This window comes from Myotis nattereri (genome assembly GCF_964212035.1).
Source record: "Myotis nattereri genome assembly, chromosome: 13".
NCBI lineage: Eukaryota > Metazoa > Chordata > Mammalia > Chiroptera > Vespertilionidae > Myotis > Myotis nattereri.
Window position 1 is genome coordinate 20,412,821 of NC_138088.1, and position 14,706 is coordinate 20,427,526.

General features: G+C 58.1%; 1 protein-coding gene across 2 annotated transcripts; it reads right to left on the bottom strand.

The window, feature by feature from the left end:
- Positions 1–11,424: 11,424 nt before the first annotated feature.
- Positions 11,425–14,278, bottom strand: FAM241B (family with sequence similarity 241 member B). 2 transcript variants are annotated; one of them, XM_081105071.1, is made up of 4 exons: positions 14,211–14,278; positions 13,132–13,162; positions 12,890–13,037; positions 11,425–12,196 (listed from the first exon to the last, which is right to left on the bottom strand). In XM_081105071.1, the coding sequence occupies exons 3-4, from the start codon at positions 12,980–12,982 to the stop codon at positions 11,927–11,929; spliced, it is 363 nt and encodes a 120-aa protein (XP_080961197.1). In that variant the 5' UTR covers positions 12,983–13,037; positions 13,132–13,162; positions 14,211–14,278; the 3' UTR covers positions 11,425–11,926. The 2 variants fall into 2 exon arrangements, with proteins under 2 accessions (XP_080961197.1, XP_080961198.1); XM_081105072.1 differs by lacking the exon at positions 13,132–13,162.
- Between the last annotated feature and the right edge of the window lie 428 nt (positions 14,279–14,706).

The following is a 14,706-nucleotide window of genomic DNA, read 5'->3' on the forward strand; positions in this document are numbered from 1 at the left end:
TTAATTATTGTAATGGCTTTCAAGTTAGGGGTCGGGGGAGAAGGGCGCACTGTGCTTGGTATGTTTTCATGTGGACGAACATATTCTCTATTTGGCAGAGAAAGAAGAGGACTGTTTGGGGGTGGGGGCTATGGAGCGATCAATAACTCAAGAGGAATTCTGCGGCTACAGATTCATGGCTTGGCTTTCGGGGTTACTTGAACTCTCACCCTCTTCCTCTCCCCTAAGATCTCCCAGTCCCCTCCCCTCCCCTCACTTTTCCCAGTCCTTTTCCTTCTTTTCACCTGCCTCTTTCACCTGTGTTTGCAACCCACTTCTCCCTGACACGCACATCCCTCCAAAGCCCCGAGGATTTTTAGGGAAAACGCCTGCAGAGAAGCATCTGTTGGTCACATGTGACGAGGCAAAGGGCCTCAAAGGGCATTGTGGGCAGACAAGGTGGGACCCCGAGTCGGTTTCGGTTCTCTGTGGGGTGCCTCCCTTGCCCATGACAGGGGAGAAGGTGACCGGGAGAACCTGCATAAACAACATGTTCCCCAGCCTCAGTGGCCTCCACGGGGACATCCTCTGGGGAGGCTCCCAGGTCCGCGGTCAGAGGGGAAAAGGCCATTTGGGCTGGCGGGGTTTCTGGAAGGAAGGAAGGAGATAAGTTAAGAAGAAAAACAGTCCCACAAATCACTCTTCAATGAGGTAAGAGTCTCCATGGCAACCTGATCAGGGCTGAGAACCACAGAGGCAGGAGATGCACTATTGCTATGGAAACCACATCCTAGAAACCCATTGGTATGGGTCGCTGTTTGCCTTTGCAGATGAGATGCTGAGGTTGGAGGGCTAGACCTGCAGGGTCCCTCATGGGGACTAGGGTGGTGCAGAGAGTAGGGAAACAGGGAAAGGAGAGAGGGGAGAGGGGAGATGGAGAGAAGGAGAGAGAGGAAGATAGAAGGAAGGAGGAAGGAGGAGAGAAAGGCTCCAGGAACCAGACAGCCTCCCAGGGCATCCTGAGTTCTGTGGACTTTGCCTGGCAGAGAAGGACATGCCTTGAGGAACTGAATGAGGGGAAAGGCCTGAGCTGGAGCCCAGGCTGTCTCATGCCAATTGGAGCTCAGGCACCCACCCACCCATCCTCTTGCTTTGACTCCATCACTAGTCAAGACGGGTACATGGAGCACATCCTGGGTGCCTGTTCACTGACCACAGAACAGCCCGCCAAGGGTCTGGAACCAGAGGAACCCCATTTGGAGCCTCCGGCCCCTCCCTGCCCAGCGGCCCAAGCACAAGGCTTCCAGAGGGAGGCTGATGGAAGTGGGCCCCGCGGCCGGCCTCTTGCCCTAATTACTCCCAGACACAGGTTCTCAGTTCACCTTTTCTGGAGCAAAGTGGCCACTGGGTGCCTAGTGCCACCTGCTGGTGACCACGGGGAGCAAGGCAGCGGTGACCAGAACTGGCCGCCCTGGAGTAGCCTCCCGCTGAGACTCACGGACCTCTTCCAGCCAGGTTTCGAACTGGTCCCCTCCTCCTAACCCTCCGCGATGGCCGCTGGGCCAGGTGAACCCTTCAGTCCAACGAGCCACAGAAGGCACTCAGCCTGCGATCTTGCCAGGTCCGCTCCCCCTGTGGCTCCCACGTCCTGTCATTCAACTGAAGGTTTGGATTTTTTTTTTTCTAATATATCTTTATTGATTTCAGAGAGGAAGGGAGAGGGAAAGAGAGATAGAGACATCAATGATGAGAGAGAATCACTGACTAGCTGCCTCCTGCACGTCCCCCATTGGGGATCAAGCCCGCAACCCAGGCATGTGCCCTTGACCAGAACGGAACCTGGGACTCTTCAGTCCACAGGCTGACACTCCATCCCCTGAGCCAAACCAGTTAGGGCTAAGTTCCCGCTCCGGGCTCTTTGGAGCATGGCTCGTCTATGATTCCTTGACTCAAGCCAGAATTTAGCTCCTACCTGGAGTTCCTCCATGGCCTGTGCCGTTCTCTCATTTGCTGTTTGGAGACAATGGCAGTCTTCACCTCTCGGGGTTCTGGTGAGGACCACATGAGATAACGCACGCAAAGCCCTTGCCCGGGGGCTGTAGGGGGCCCCGAGGTTCCCGCCTCCTGGCACTCATGCCCATCTCCTCCCTGAGCGTGGGCGGGACCTGGGACTTGCTTCTTATAAACAGAATGCGGCAAAGGTGTCACTCCCGTGATGATGTTACGTGACATAAGACTCACTCTTGTTAGGGAACTCGCACTCGAGTCTCCCCCCATTGCTGGCCTGGAAGAAAGAGCTGCCATGAGTCCTATTGCTGCAAGAAGGGAATTCCGCCCATAAATAGCCCAGGAGCTTGGCAGTGCACCATTCCCAGCCGACCCCCTAGATGAGGACCCAGACCTGGGGTTCCTGTTCATAGCCTCGCAGGGACCAGGCAAGGTCACACCCAGAAACTGTGAGAGAATAAACATGCATTGTTTTAAGTGCTGGGTTTCTGGTAATTTGTCACACAGCATAGAAAATGAATACAGCTGCTCTATCGAGAATATGTTGTGCCATGCTTAAGGAATATCACTTTTGTCTGTACATCAACCCTCAGAGGGGATATTATTACCCTCATCGATAGGAAGGAAACTGAAGCTCAGGGAGGGGCTCGGTGGCCAAGGCCACACAGCGATTAGGGGAGGAGCCGGGATACAGGCTCCAGAGCCACATGACGAAGAGCCTGGGGACTGGCCTGTTGGCGGCAGCATTAGCCTTAGCCTGCATGGTGAGGGGGAGCTGCATAAAGGCCTTTGGGAGAGGATGCCCTGCCCAGTTTTCCGCAAGCTCCATCCCTCTCTATTGCTTGGTACCCAGCTGCTTCCCGGGGTTCTCTCCGCCACCTGCTGGGCTCCTGAGGGCGTGGGAGTCTCCACCCTCTGTCACTAGGGGACTGGGAGTCAGAGCTCAAGGAGGACAGCCTGTGTCCCCACGGCCTTGGGAGCGAAGGGCGAGAGCCTAATGGCCCTGGGAATGGAGCAGAGGAATGGATGCTGAACTCACAATGTGTCGCTGCTCCCTCTCACCCCAGGGCTGGGCCTGGGCCTGAGCTAATGGCCCCACCCAAGGAGAGGAGCAGGGACACATGAAAGGGGAGGTCCTTAGAGGGGACCTTCCAGCACCTGGAGCAGGAGCAGCTGGGGGCCAGGGGACGAGGAGAATTCTCACCGGGTGGTCTCCATGGGAGGGTCTTCATTTAAGTCAGTAATGAAGCAGGTAGGTGTCACCCCGGGCTCTAGGAGCCCTGGCCGGGGGCTGCATTCGCACTGTTAACCCAGGTTCTTTTCATTGCTTCCCTCTTCCCTCCTTTCCTTATGTCCTCCCTCCCCTTCTTGCCCCACAGATGCGGGGGGGGGGGGGGGGAACGGCACTGTCTGCAGTTACACTTGAGAATGAAGCCTGAGTACACAGGTGGCATCTCCCCCCCACCCCCCACTGGAAGTCACAGGATCAACCCCGACAAGGCAGGCAGGGGGAGCTCTGGCCTGGGGTCTCCCTTCTCCTTTCAGCTGGGCTAGTCCCTGTGCCTCCCTGTGCTCGCCACTCAACAGCCCCTGAGGTCTGACTGTGGGCCAGGCCTCTGTCAGGGGCTGGATACAAACAGAGCCCAGTGCAGTCCCTGCCTCAGAAACTCAGTATCGTGCGCGAGAGGTCAGGCACCGCAGACCCACTCCCCACGCGAGAGCAGCCCCTGCCGGCAAGCCCCCCACCACCACCACCCCCCAGCTCTGGGCTGGCTCCTGTCCGCAGGTTTCAAAGCTGCCCATCCAGGCCCATCGGCCATGTAGCTGGGGCTGAGAACCATCGTCACAAGGAGCCCTCTGGCCCTTCCCTTGCTGCTGGCTTCTTGACCTTAGTCACTTCATCAGAAGAAGGCAGTTTCTCAGAATTAGCTGAACTCAAAGTTGCAAAAGAATCCCGCTCCCCGAGGCTGCTGAGGACAGCAGCACAGGCCAGTGCCTCGGAGATAAATTTCTTCACTGCGCACACTGGAAAGTGGTCACACTGGACATTTTTTCCTGTGTTTCCCCCCCTGATATTTCAAAAGCAAGTTACATTTTGAATATTCTTGGCTTAGGACAACCAATTTTTACCAAGCAGCATGCAAGAAGTGACCTGACACAAACCATCATCCAGGGCACGCTGCTGTGCACCGGGCACTGTATGCACGTCTGCCACGTGGACCTCACAACTGCCCTAAACGGCACCTTCTCCCCATTTCACAGATGAGGAAACTGAGGCACAGTAAGCAACTTGCCTACAAGCACACCACTAGTAACTAGCGGGAAATCTGTCCGATGTCCCCACTCCTTGCCTCCTATGAGAAAGACTACGGACACCGTGTTCTGAATGACACCAGGTCAGTCCCACATTTACCAAAGCAAACGGGCCAAGTGAAGATGGGCAAATGTGACGGTGCTGGTGGGCATTGCACGGGGCAGGCTGCGCTGGACACAGCCACCCAACCTAGAGGGGCCCAACAAGGAAGGGAGCGAGCCCCTCCCACTGGGGCTGCCTCACACGATGACAGGAGGCCTGGACCAGAAAACAGCCAAGAGCAAGTCTTCTCATGCTGTGCTCGACCCTGGAAGCTCAAGTACCAGGGCATCTGCTTCAGGACAAGCCCTCCTGACCTTGGTGACAGGGCCTCTCCCTGCAGGCCCCTAGCCCTGGGCCTCCCAGCCCAGACCTGCCGCCTGCCAACTGTGCAGCCATGGCGAGTTGCTTCTACACTCGCAGGTTGGCCATCTGTGGAAAGGGAGAGACAGCTCTTGTTCTTTGGGGGAGGATGAAATGAGAAGCGGCTCTCAGCATAGAGCTCAGCCAAAGGGCAAGGCCAACGTGCATTAATTCCAATGGAGTCGCATATATTCTCCTCCAGTTCTCCACTTGAGTTCCGCTGTCGCTGGAATATAAGGTCATCCTAAGCCTGGGCTGGCGGAGGTGAGCGCTCACCTGGGGAGGAGGGCGGATGCTTTCAGAAACCTGGTTTGTAGACGATGGTCATGCTCCGGCTCAGGCATTCCACCAGATGGCGCCAGGGCACAACGTTCACCCCTTCAGGCCAACACGCCAGGGTCTTCGGGGTCTTCCTGCACCAGGGGAAAGGGATTTCATTAGCCAATTCAGAGCTCAAGAAAGCCTGCGGTTCTGTCAGCCTTCCTGGCTTCCCTCCAGCTCCCCAGTCCAGATCTTTATTAAAACATGGCGGGTGGGGGGTGGAGGCGCAGTGACACTGTCAGTGCCAAGCCAAGTCGCAGCAAAGCCCATAATGGACCTATGATGGGCAAGGCTCTGTGGCAGGTACCGTCCAGTGTTCGAGCTGAAAGGGGCCTTTGAGGAACCCCAGTCTTGTCCCTTTGTTTCCCAGAATTGGAAGGACTGTTCCCCTTGGGGACAGCATGACTCAGGGGGACGGGTTTCAGGGGAGGCCATCACACCTTGCTGAGCCAGACAAAGCCAGGTGAAGACAGGAACCGAGAACTTTGATCGAGTGTGACTTCCGGGGCTCTTTCCGCCTCCCCCTCTGCTGGCACACAGGAGACTCTCCCTGAATGTGGTGAATGGCTGAGATCTTGGGCTGAGTTTGCGCCATCCAAGGAGCTACCCGGGCGGGGAGGAGGGCAGACATGTCTGTCAGCATCCCCATGTTTCAGAGGAGACTGGTTCTGGGTCAGAGCTATATTCCTTGGGGGTCCACCCCTGTGGTCAGATGACTCCCTGAGGGCAAAAGAGAGTCAACAACTCACCCCAATATCAAAACAGCACAGAATGAAGAAGCGCTCTACTAATCTGAACTGTGCCCAGGATATACGTAAAAGAAGCAAGGGCATAAAAATTACATAATTTTCCATCTTTTGTAGATAAAAGGACAAAATTAGTATATTTGAGCTGGCTCACATTTGCATAAATAAACTCTGGAAGGATTTAAAGGGCACGAAGAATGGTAGTGATAGGGTGGAGAGGGATGGATGGATGGATGGATGGATGGATGGAGGGGGACAGGGGAGAAGGCACGTTTGCACACTGCTTGGTCTTTGAACTGTGCAATGCATTACCTTTCAAAGTCTGAAATGTAAGCACAGTTTCCCACAGTTGTGAGGTGCTTCCACCTGGTGGGGAGTGGAGTGCTTCAGCGGATGTTCAAGGTGATTATAAACAACTAGAGGCCCAAAGCACGACATTCGTGCACTCAGGGTAGGGGTTCCTCAGCGCGCCCTGCGCCCTTTTGCAGTTTGGGAGCCCTCCGGGAGTGGGCCTAAGCTGGCAGTGGGACATACTTAGCGCTGCCACGGAGGCGGGAGAGGCTCCTGCCACCTCCGCTGTGCTCGCTAGCCATGAGCTCAGCTTCTGGCTGAGCAGTGCTCCCCCTGTGGGAGTGCACTGACCACCTGGGAGCTGCTCCTGCATTGAGCGTCTGCCCCTTGGTGGTCAAGGCACGTCATAGCGACTGGTCATTCCACTGTTCGGTTGATTTGCATATTACCCTTTTATTATATAGGATTCCCAAATGCCACACTGGATCACATGGTGAAAAAGTCATCCCCTCTTCATTCCTCTCTAGTCCCCTGAACCCATCGAGGAATGTCTCCGTCAGATGCCAGTGGGCCTTCACCTCTCCAAACCCTGGTAAAGAAAGAAAGCGGGCTGCAGGCGTAGAGCCTCGGCCAGCAGCAGTGACTAGCTGGGATGGAATCATGCTCTTTTCTCTCCAGGGCATTGACTTGTACTAATATCGACTATAAATGGCAAGTAATGTTGGCTTTTTGTCAATAGTAACATGAGGCTTCCTTTTCAAAATAGATTTAAACAAACTATGAGTTGCTCTAAAAAAATATATATGTAAACCCTAATGCCATTGCTTTGTGACTATGGTATCAAGTGCTAGCCTTGCGCCAGAAACTGCTAAGTGCTGCCCATGAATTAGCATACGTGATCCTCCTGCCCCTGTGAGTCACAGATGAGGACGCGGAGGGAGGGAGAGTGTGGACTGTGCCCAAGGTGGAGGTGGATTAACTGGAGGTGGATCTGGGATTTGGCCTCCGCAGCTTACCCTTCCCCCCACCCTCCCCAAACACAGACACATACACACATACCGGAGGGACTAAAGCTGGGGGCCCGTGAGTGCAGGCCTGCCTCCTCCTCCCCCAGTGCTCAGCCTCCCCCTGCACGGAGGCCCTTAGCCTAAAGGCTCAGGCTTCATTTTGGACAACTTCCTCTCCTTCATCCCAAGTTCTGGGTCCCTGAAGCCAGGTAGTTTCAGCACATCCCCCGCACCCCGAACTGGAGGGTCAGACACACACATACACCCCCCTCTGCAATCCCACTGAAGTGCTCAACTCCTGGAACATTCCTCGCTGCTCTTGGGGCCTGGGCCGCAGCACAGGAGGGCTGAGCTTCCCGTCTCCCACTGGCAGGCTCTGTGGGACAGGATGCAGGCTTGTCTCCATCCAGTGGTGGCAGCAAAGCCCTGTGCTGCCCCCACCCCGACCCGCGCCACCCTGCACAGCCCTTCAGGGACCCTGTGCGAGGTCACTGGATTTCCCCCCTTGTCGGTCCGCAATGAAAACAGCATGCGTTCAGCAATGCAGGGAAGAGGGCTGTACCCCAGGCAGTGAATGCAGCCCAGAGCTGGGATGCTGTAGGGACCACCTAGCTGGAAAGCTGAGCCAGCCTCCTCACACCCACCCTCGGCCCTCGGCCCTCTGCCCTCTGCCCTCACGGAGATGACCTGAGAGTCATGGAGATGGCCTGAGGGTCACGATGGGTCCCAGCGGGTAGTGAGGCCTGGTCCCTCCCCATCTCCTCTTCTCTGAATGAACTGCCCTCTTCTCCGTGGGCCACAGGTACTCTCTGCAGTCAGTGTCTAACTGCCCCCCCCATGCCCCAGCCCGCCCCCCCCCCCCCAACCACCAAAGTCACCTGGAGGGCTTTGTAAGAGACAGGTCTGGCCCTGGCCATGTCCCTCCACACCTCTGAGAATCTAGTGAGGCCTGGGCACCTGCACCTGTAACAAGTCTGTAGGTGATTCTGACCAGCAGCCAGTGGTGAAACAGGAGTGGTGGGACTGTGGGCTTTGGCCTCAGTTGAATCCCAGCTCCAACCCCAGCCTGCTCAGGGACTGGAGCAAGTTATCAATGCTCTCCAGTGTGCTCAGCAGTGAAAGAAAGGGGACAGTGACAGTACCTAAGTCACAAAGTGCTGGTGACGCCCGGCCAGTGTGGTTCAGTGGTTAAGTATCAACCTGTGAACCCGGAGGTCACTGGTTCGATTCCTGGTCAGGACTCCATCCCCAGTAGGGGGTGTGCAGGAGGCAGCCAATCAATGTTTCTCTCTCATCCATGTTTCTATCTCTCTAACCCTGTCCCTTCCTCTCTAAAAAATCAATAAAAACATATTTTTAAAAAATAATTAATAAAGTGCTGGTGACAATGAAATTATGTCAGGTGCCTAGCCCAGTGTCAGGCGCACACACACCCTCAGTGAATTCATCCTGTCCTGACACTGCGACTCTCAACAAGCCCCCCGGCTTCCGGGAGCAGAGACGCAGCTGCCTTTCTTCTCTGACAGCTGGGAGGGAGCAACAGTGGATTTAAGTAAAATGTGAGTTGCTCTCCTCGCTCAGCGGGGGCTCCTAGGGCCTGGGGCGCTGTGGCTGCAGTCCCAGGCGCAGTGCAGCCTCTCCTCCCCGTGCCCTCTGTCCCTCTCACCCACCATGCCGAGGCTGATCCCCGAGGCAAGAGGCAGGAGGGACGCAGGTCATCATCCCTTCTTAGAGCCGAGAAACAGGCTCCAGCAGCCAAGGTCATGGACCCAAAGCAGAGCAGGGCCGGCAAACAGACGGGCTTCCTCTGGGGCCCAGCTGGCCAGGGTGGGGGTAACGCCAGGCCAGGCTCTGCCCCCCACACCAAGGCTTCTTCCTCAACTCACAGAGCAAGAGTCCCCCGTGAGGGAAGCCAACCCCCTCCCTCTGCCAAAGGCGGGGTTCTGGCGGCCCAGGACAGTCACCCACAGCTCCCGCACCAGGTGGCCCAACCAGGGAGTCGAAGTAACTCCTCGGAGGGGGGGCTCCCCTTGGCAGCCCCAGGGAGGCAGCAGAGGCCTGGGGACCCCGCTGTGGCTCACATGGAGGGGAGGGTAGCGGCATCTCTCCCAGAGGCAGCCAGGCTGCAAATCCAACCTGACACTGAGACACGGAGCTTCAAGGATTAGCCCTGGAGATTAGCAGAAACCTCCCCAGAATCCGCCCTCGAGGCGGCCCAGTCTGGGGGGTCCTGTCACACAGCGGGTGGGGTGGGGCAGGGGGTGGACAGAGGAGGAAAGCCCACCCCCTCCGAGAATAGAGTCTGGACCACGGTGGCCCTCGGCCTCACTCAGAGGCCCATCGAGGTCCGCATTCAGCCATCGGAGGAAAGGACCTCTTACCTGCTCAGAACACATTGGCACCAAAATGTCTGCGTGTGCAGGTGAGGCCCACTGAGGGGCCATCAACCCAGAGGCGAAGATGCTTACAGCTTACACAGGAGGCACGCCCAGGGGGCACCTTCCCTCTGCCACGCTGCCTCTGCCGACAGCAAGCATGTCAAACTCAAAGGCTAATATGGGTCAAATAAACCAGGCCTGTGCCCGCAGGCCCGAGTTCGACATGCTTGGTCTACAGTGAGGCAGGCCCAGTGCGCTTTCAGACCCTGGACTTGGGAACGTGGGGCAGAGCAGAGGTTGGCCAACCCCAACCATGCCAGAGCCCTGGGGGGGAAAGGGAGGGCGGGTTAAGGAAAGAGGGTCAGTGGGGTCCCTGGGCCCCCAGCCCCACTGAACCCGGGCAGCTCTGCTGGGGTCAGCCTGTGTGTGGGAACTCAGTCCACAAACAGGACCAGACACAGCACTGCTCCTTTCTCACACAACTCCCTTCCAGTGGGCCCTTTCCCGGAGGTGGCCCACATGCCTCTGGGAGGGGCCTCTGGCCCTGTGGTCACCTGCCCGGGGCCCCTCCCACCTCCCAGGCCTGCCAGTGTGAGGCTTTGCCCCTGCCCTCTCCCTGTCCTGCCAGGAGCAGGAGGGGAGCCTGCCCTCCCCTGCCTTCCCTGAAGTTCTCCCAGGGCTTGGACGTTGGGCATGGAAACGGAATTCTAGAAAAAGACAGTCCCCAGCCCTCTACTTGTGGGCTCAGATTCATCTCCCTCAAAGGTATTCACACATTAAAGATTTATTTCTTCTGAGAGTACCACAGCTTTGCAGGGGAAAAACCCAGCCAGAGACAAGCTGAAGGGGGAGTTCAGGAGCGGGAGATGCTGGGTGGGGACATCCCTCCCCACTCCCACCCCAGCAGCTGCTGGGTGAGGGGAGCAGAGGTGCCAGGGTAGGAGATGCGCTGGGAACAGCTGGACATCAGCCAGGGCTGGGCACCACTTCCCTCGTCCAGGCCCCGAAGGAGCCACTGAGAGCCAGCATCTTCCTTCCCTGTCTGTGTGCTTCCCAGCCAGGGCCCAGCGCCCTCCCCTCTACATGGCCATCATAAAGGGAACGCGTTTCAACTGCCACTGGGAAATAGAGACACAGAAAATGCTGAGAAAGGAGTCCTGTTCCAGCACCACAAAGCTCCCCAGGAATGTCTGCGATGAAGGCCACAGCCCCCGCAAGGGCAGCGGCGTCACGGGGCCCGGAGGAGCCGGTTCTGTTCTGGGCAGCATGGCAGGCTGTCCGAGGAAGAACAGAATCCCTCTCACTCTCTCCCCCATCCTCCCTTTCCACACATCCCATGCGGGCTCTCCCAGCACTGGCCTTGGAGAATCACCCCCAAAGGCTGCCTTTCTCCCCCAAACTGCCAAACCCCAAAGGATCCTAAGGAGAGGATGCGAGGTCTGGTCTCTGGTTGGGGTAAGTCCTCGAGTTCATCCAGTTTCTCTCTGACCTTTACCCCTCAGCCCATTCGGGGCCCAGGACCCAACGCCATCCCCACATCCCCACCCAGGCCCACCAGCCAACACGCAAAGCCTCCTCCAGGAAAAGCAGGCGCTTTCACGGCACACGCACTGGTAGCAGCGCCAAGGCCCCACTTCCCATGGACAGTGCGGGCAGGGAGGCTCGGAAGCCTCTGGTCGGAGCCCCTGGACCGGGAGACCTGCGCTCTGGCTAGCCTGAACCCACCGCTCAGCAGCCATCCTGGCCGGCATTTCAGAGCGAGTCTAGATGTTACCTAAGCATCAGACAAGAGGCCTGACCCAGGCTTGACCTGGACCCCTCCCAGGTCCTGGAGCCTAAGGAAAAAAGTAATGAACCACCTTCCAAGGTCAAATGCCCCCTTCTACCCTGTCCCCCAGTCCCAGCCATGCCCAACCACCTTCACCTCGTCTTCCAGATCTACGCACAGCTGTGCCGTCATACATGAATGTCTCTCCGTGGACACATGTTTACTAAATTTATTTATTGAAAACGCCACCACAATAAATAGAATGCCGGTACCACCTGTCATACACAGGTAGCCAACAAAAGCAGGGCTATAAAAGTTGGGAAACTTTTCCCACCTGCCCTCAGCCCCCGGCCTGTTCCCAACTTACAGGGGAAGTCGGCACGGGGTCCAGAGGCATGAGAACATGTTGGCACCAAGCTGGGGCCGTCTCCCTGGCATAAGAGGATTGTAAGACAATGGGAAGGGCATCGTGTTCTTGCTCTTTGTGCTTAATGCAGGCCCGGTACTACCGACAAACATCGCAGGGGAGTGAGGGTACCCACCCATACGCTGGGGCTGCTGGACTAGAGGTGCCCTCGGCATCGTGCTAACACCGCGTGGAAACAGCATTCTCCGAGCACACCTTCAAGGCACCACCAGGTTCCCCTCCCCATGTGCCTGATCTCACCCCGAGGCCTGGCACTCCCTCTCCCCACGCCTGCCCCCAGCGGAGGTCACCGCTGGCTCAGGTGGGACACCAGGTAGACGAGGCCCACCAGCAGGAGGCCGCGCACGCCCAGCATCATGAGCAGGAAGAGCAGCAGGAGGGAGGTCACCGGCTCCACGGCGTGGTTGCCGAGGTGCCACTGGGGGAAGCCCATGTTCACCAGCTGCCGGTTGAGGTCATTGAAGGGGGACGGAGCAGCGCCCAGCCTGGCTCCCCCCTGCTGCTGCCGGAGGCCGGGACCCCCCAGGGGGGCACCATGGCCCCTGTTGAGGAAGCTCTGGAAGGTGGAGACAGAGAAAAACAGGTGAATCCAGAGAAAGCTTCTCTGGAGGAGAGGACCGGGCAGAAGGGAACCCTGTGGGCCGGGCCCTGCCCTCCCCTCATCACCCAGGGCCACACCCTCCTTCCTCCGCAATCCCCAGATGCCACCCACAGGAATTCCAGCGACTGAGTCACAAGCTCTCGGGGCACAGAAAGTGCATTGCCCATGTGGTGCCAGGAAGAAGTGCCCAGGACAGAGGAGAGAGAAAGGGGTCAAGGCGGGTTAGACTACTGGGCCGAGCACTCGGGCAGGCGTGTTTCACACTCCTCACTCTTCCTTTGAAGTCAACATTGGGTGGCCACAGGCTCGTCTCCTCCGCTCACTCTCCAGCTTCTCTCTCACCCAATAGACTCTGAAGAAAGATGCCGGCTCCAGGGGAGTTTGCTAACCAGCTTAAAGAAGGGAGAGCTCTTGGGTTTGAAGTCTGGGAAGGCTGCCAGCAGGAGGAAGAGCTAGGGAGGCAAGGGGCTGGGCAATCAATCCATCTACCGCGGGTTTTCACCAAGTTTTGACCACCACCCCTCCCCATCCAGCGCAGCTCTCTGCAAAGAGAACTTGAGGTTAGGAGTTAATGACCAGTGAGCTAAGGAGTAACTGGCCCAGAAGACAGAAGATGGCTGTGCCCCTTCCACGGGGCGAGGCACCCACCTGCCGAGGGGTGCTGTTGCGTGGGGGGGCAGTGGTCCTCACGCGGGGGTCGTCATCCTGCACGATTTCCCCATTGGCCAAGATCCGCACCATCCTCCCAGGAGTGCGGGTCCCTGCGGGGCGGCACCTCTCCTCAGACCTCAAAAGGCTGAAAACACACACACACAAAACAAAACACCAATTGACCAGAGAGAGAGAGATGCTTGCTTTCAATGGGAGAAACTGCAATTCTGGGAGCTCACACTGGTGACCCGTCCTGAGCAGGCACTGCGTCTGATTAGTAAAAAGGAGAGAAATAAATGCAAGTTATTTGCTGGAGGAGAACCTTTCAGTTAGTGAGTGCACTGGGGAGACTATCGGAAGGATCCTTGGCGAAAGGATTATTACCCACTGCTGCTGGCAGAGACCCTCCCTGTGGCCCCGGCGCTGTGGCAGGTCCACAGAGGCTGGTCCCTCACTCCCCTGGCGCAGGTCCCGCTAAAGGTGTGACTAGCTGGCCCGGGAGCATCATCCACGGGCAGCAGAGAAAGAATGCGAAGACCTTCTCTGGGTCGTAAATAAGGAGTGCAGGGACCAAAATCCCCGGGTTCTCCATCTCCTTCTGTTCTAATCCTGCTCCACTGTACTGTCCCTTCGGAGGTGCACGCCGAGGACCTGAGCTCTCCTCCCCAGGAGATCGGGCTCATGGCAGGGCCTCTCTAGCTCCTCTGCTGGCAGCAGAGGGCACTGGTGGCCACAGCCGGGAGCTGGGCGGAGGAAGAGACCTGCAGAGGGCACGCCCTCACCTGTCCCACACCCCGAGCTCCAGTCCCTCCTTTGCTAACTGGAGGGCAGGGCCCGCCTTCCCGAAAATGGGGTGGGGGGGGGGTGCCTGGGTGGCTCTGGGAGAGCCCCATTCCGCAGACCCCAAGGGTGTCCCTTCGGCTGGAGGTGGGGGTGGGGATCCTTCCATGTCTCTTCCGAGTCTGTGTAAAGGCCATTCGCTCCCCCACCCCGCCCCCTCCAAGGAGCCGAGCCAGTTTTCATTTAAATTCCCAAAAGCACTTGTGACACCCAAGCCAAAAAGGGTTAGTAGCGCCCGTCTCTTGCCCGCGGCCTGGCCCTGCAGGAGGCCAAGTGGGTCCCAGCCCCCGAAGTCCCCTGTGCTTGGTCATCCCGACCCCCTGCGTGGGCTGTGGGCGCCGCCCGCCCTCGGTGCACCTGACCCTGACGGGGGAATGGGTGCTCCCGGGGCAGGAGGGGCCCTGCCCGGGCCGCCGAGCCCAGCTCCGAAACTGGGCCCGCGGTAGGGGGAGGATGCGCCCCGCGCCCCGACACCCACCTGCAGGTCCACTGGCCGCGGCTTCCAGGCCGCTTCCTCCCACCTGACCCCGCAGGAGGAGCCCGGCGATGCGGCCCAGCGGGCGTGGCAGCGCCTCTGCAGGCCGCCGGGGGAACTGCAGCTGCGGGCCGGAGGCGGAGGCGCAGGGCGCGGGAGGAGGGAGAAAGGGGGCGGGGAGCAGAGGGGAGGCCTGGAGGGGAGGGAAGAAGGAGGAAGAAGGAGTATGGAGAGGAGACAGAGAAGTTTGCAGGAAGGAGAGGAAGGGGGAGGGAGAAGAAAAGGAGGGAAGGGAAGTGGAGCTCACAGAGGAAAACCCAGGGGTGGGGGCGCCCCTGGCCTGGGAGGAGAGGTGGGCACAGGCTCAGGACACCCGCATAGGTTTGCTGAGCTGGCTCCTTGGATGCCCCTTGAGTAAGACCTGGCCCTGCCCTCGAGGAGCTCCAACTCCAGTGAGAAAGACATGGTCTGAACCACAGAGCAGGTGTAACGAGCTGCA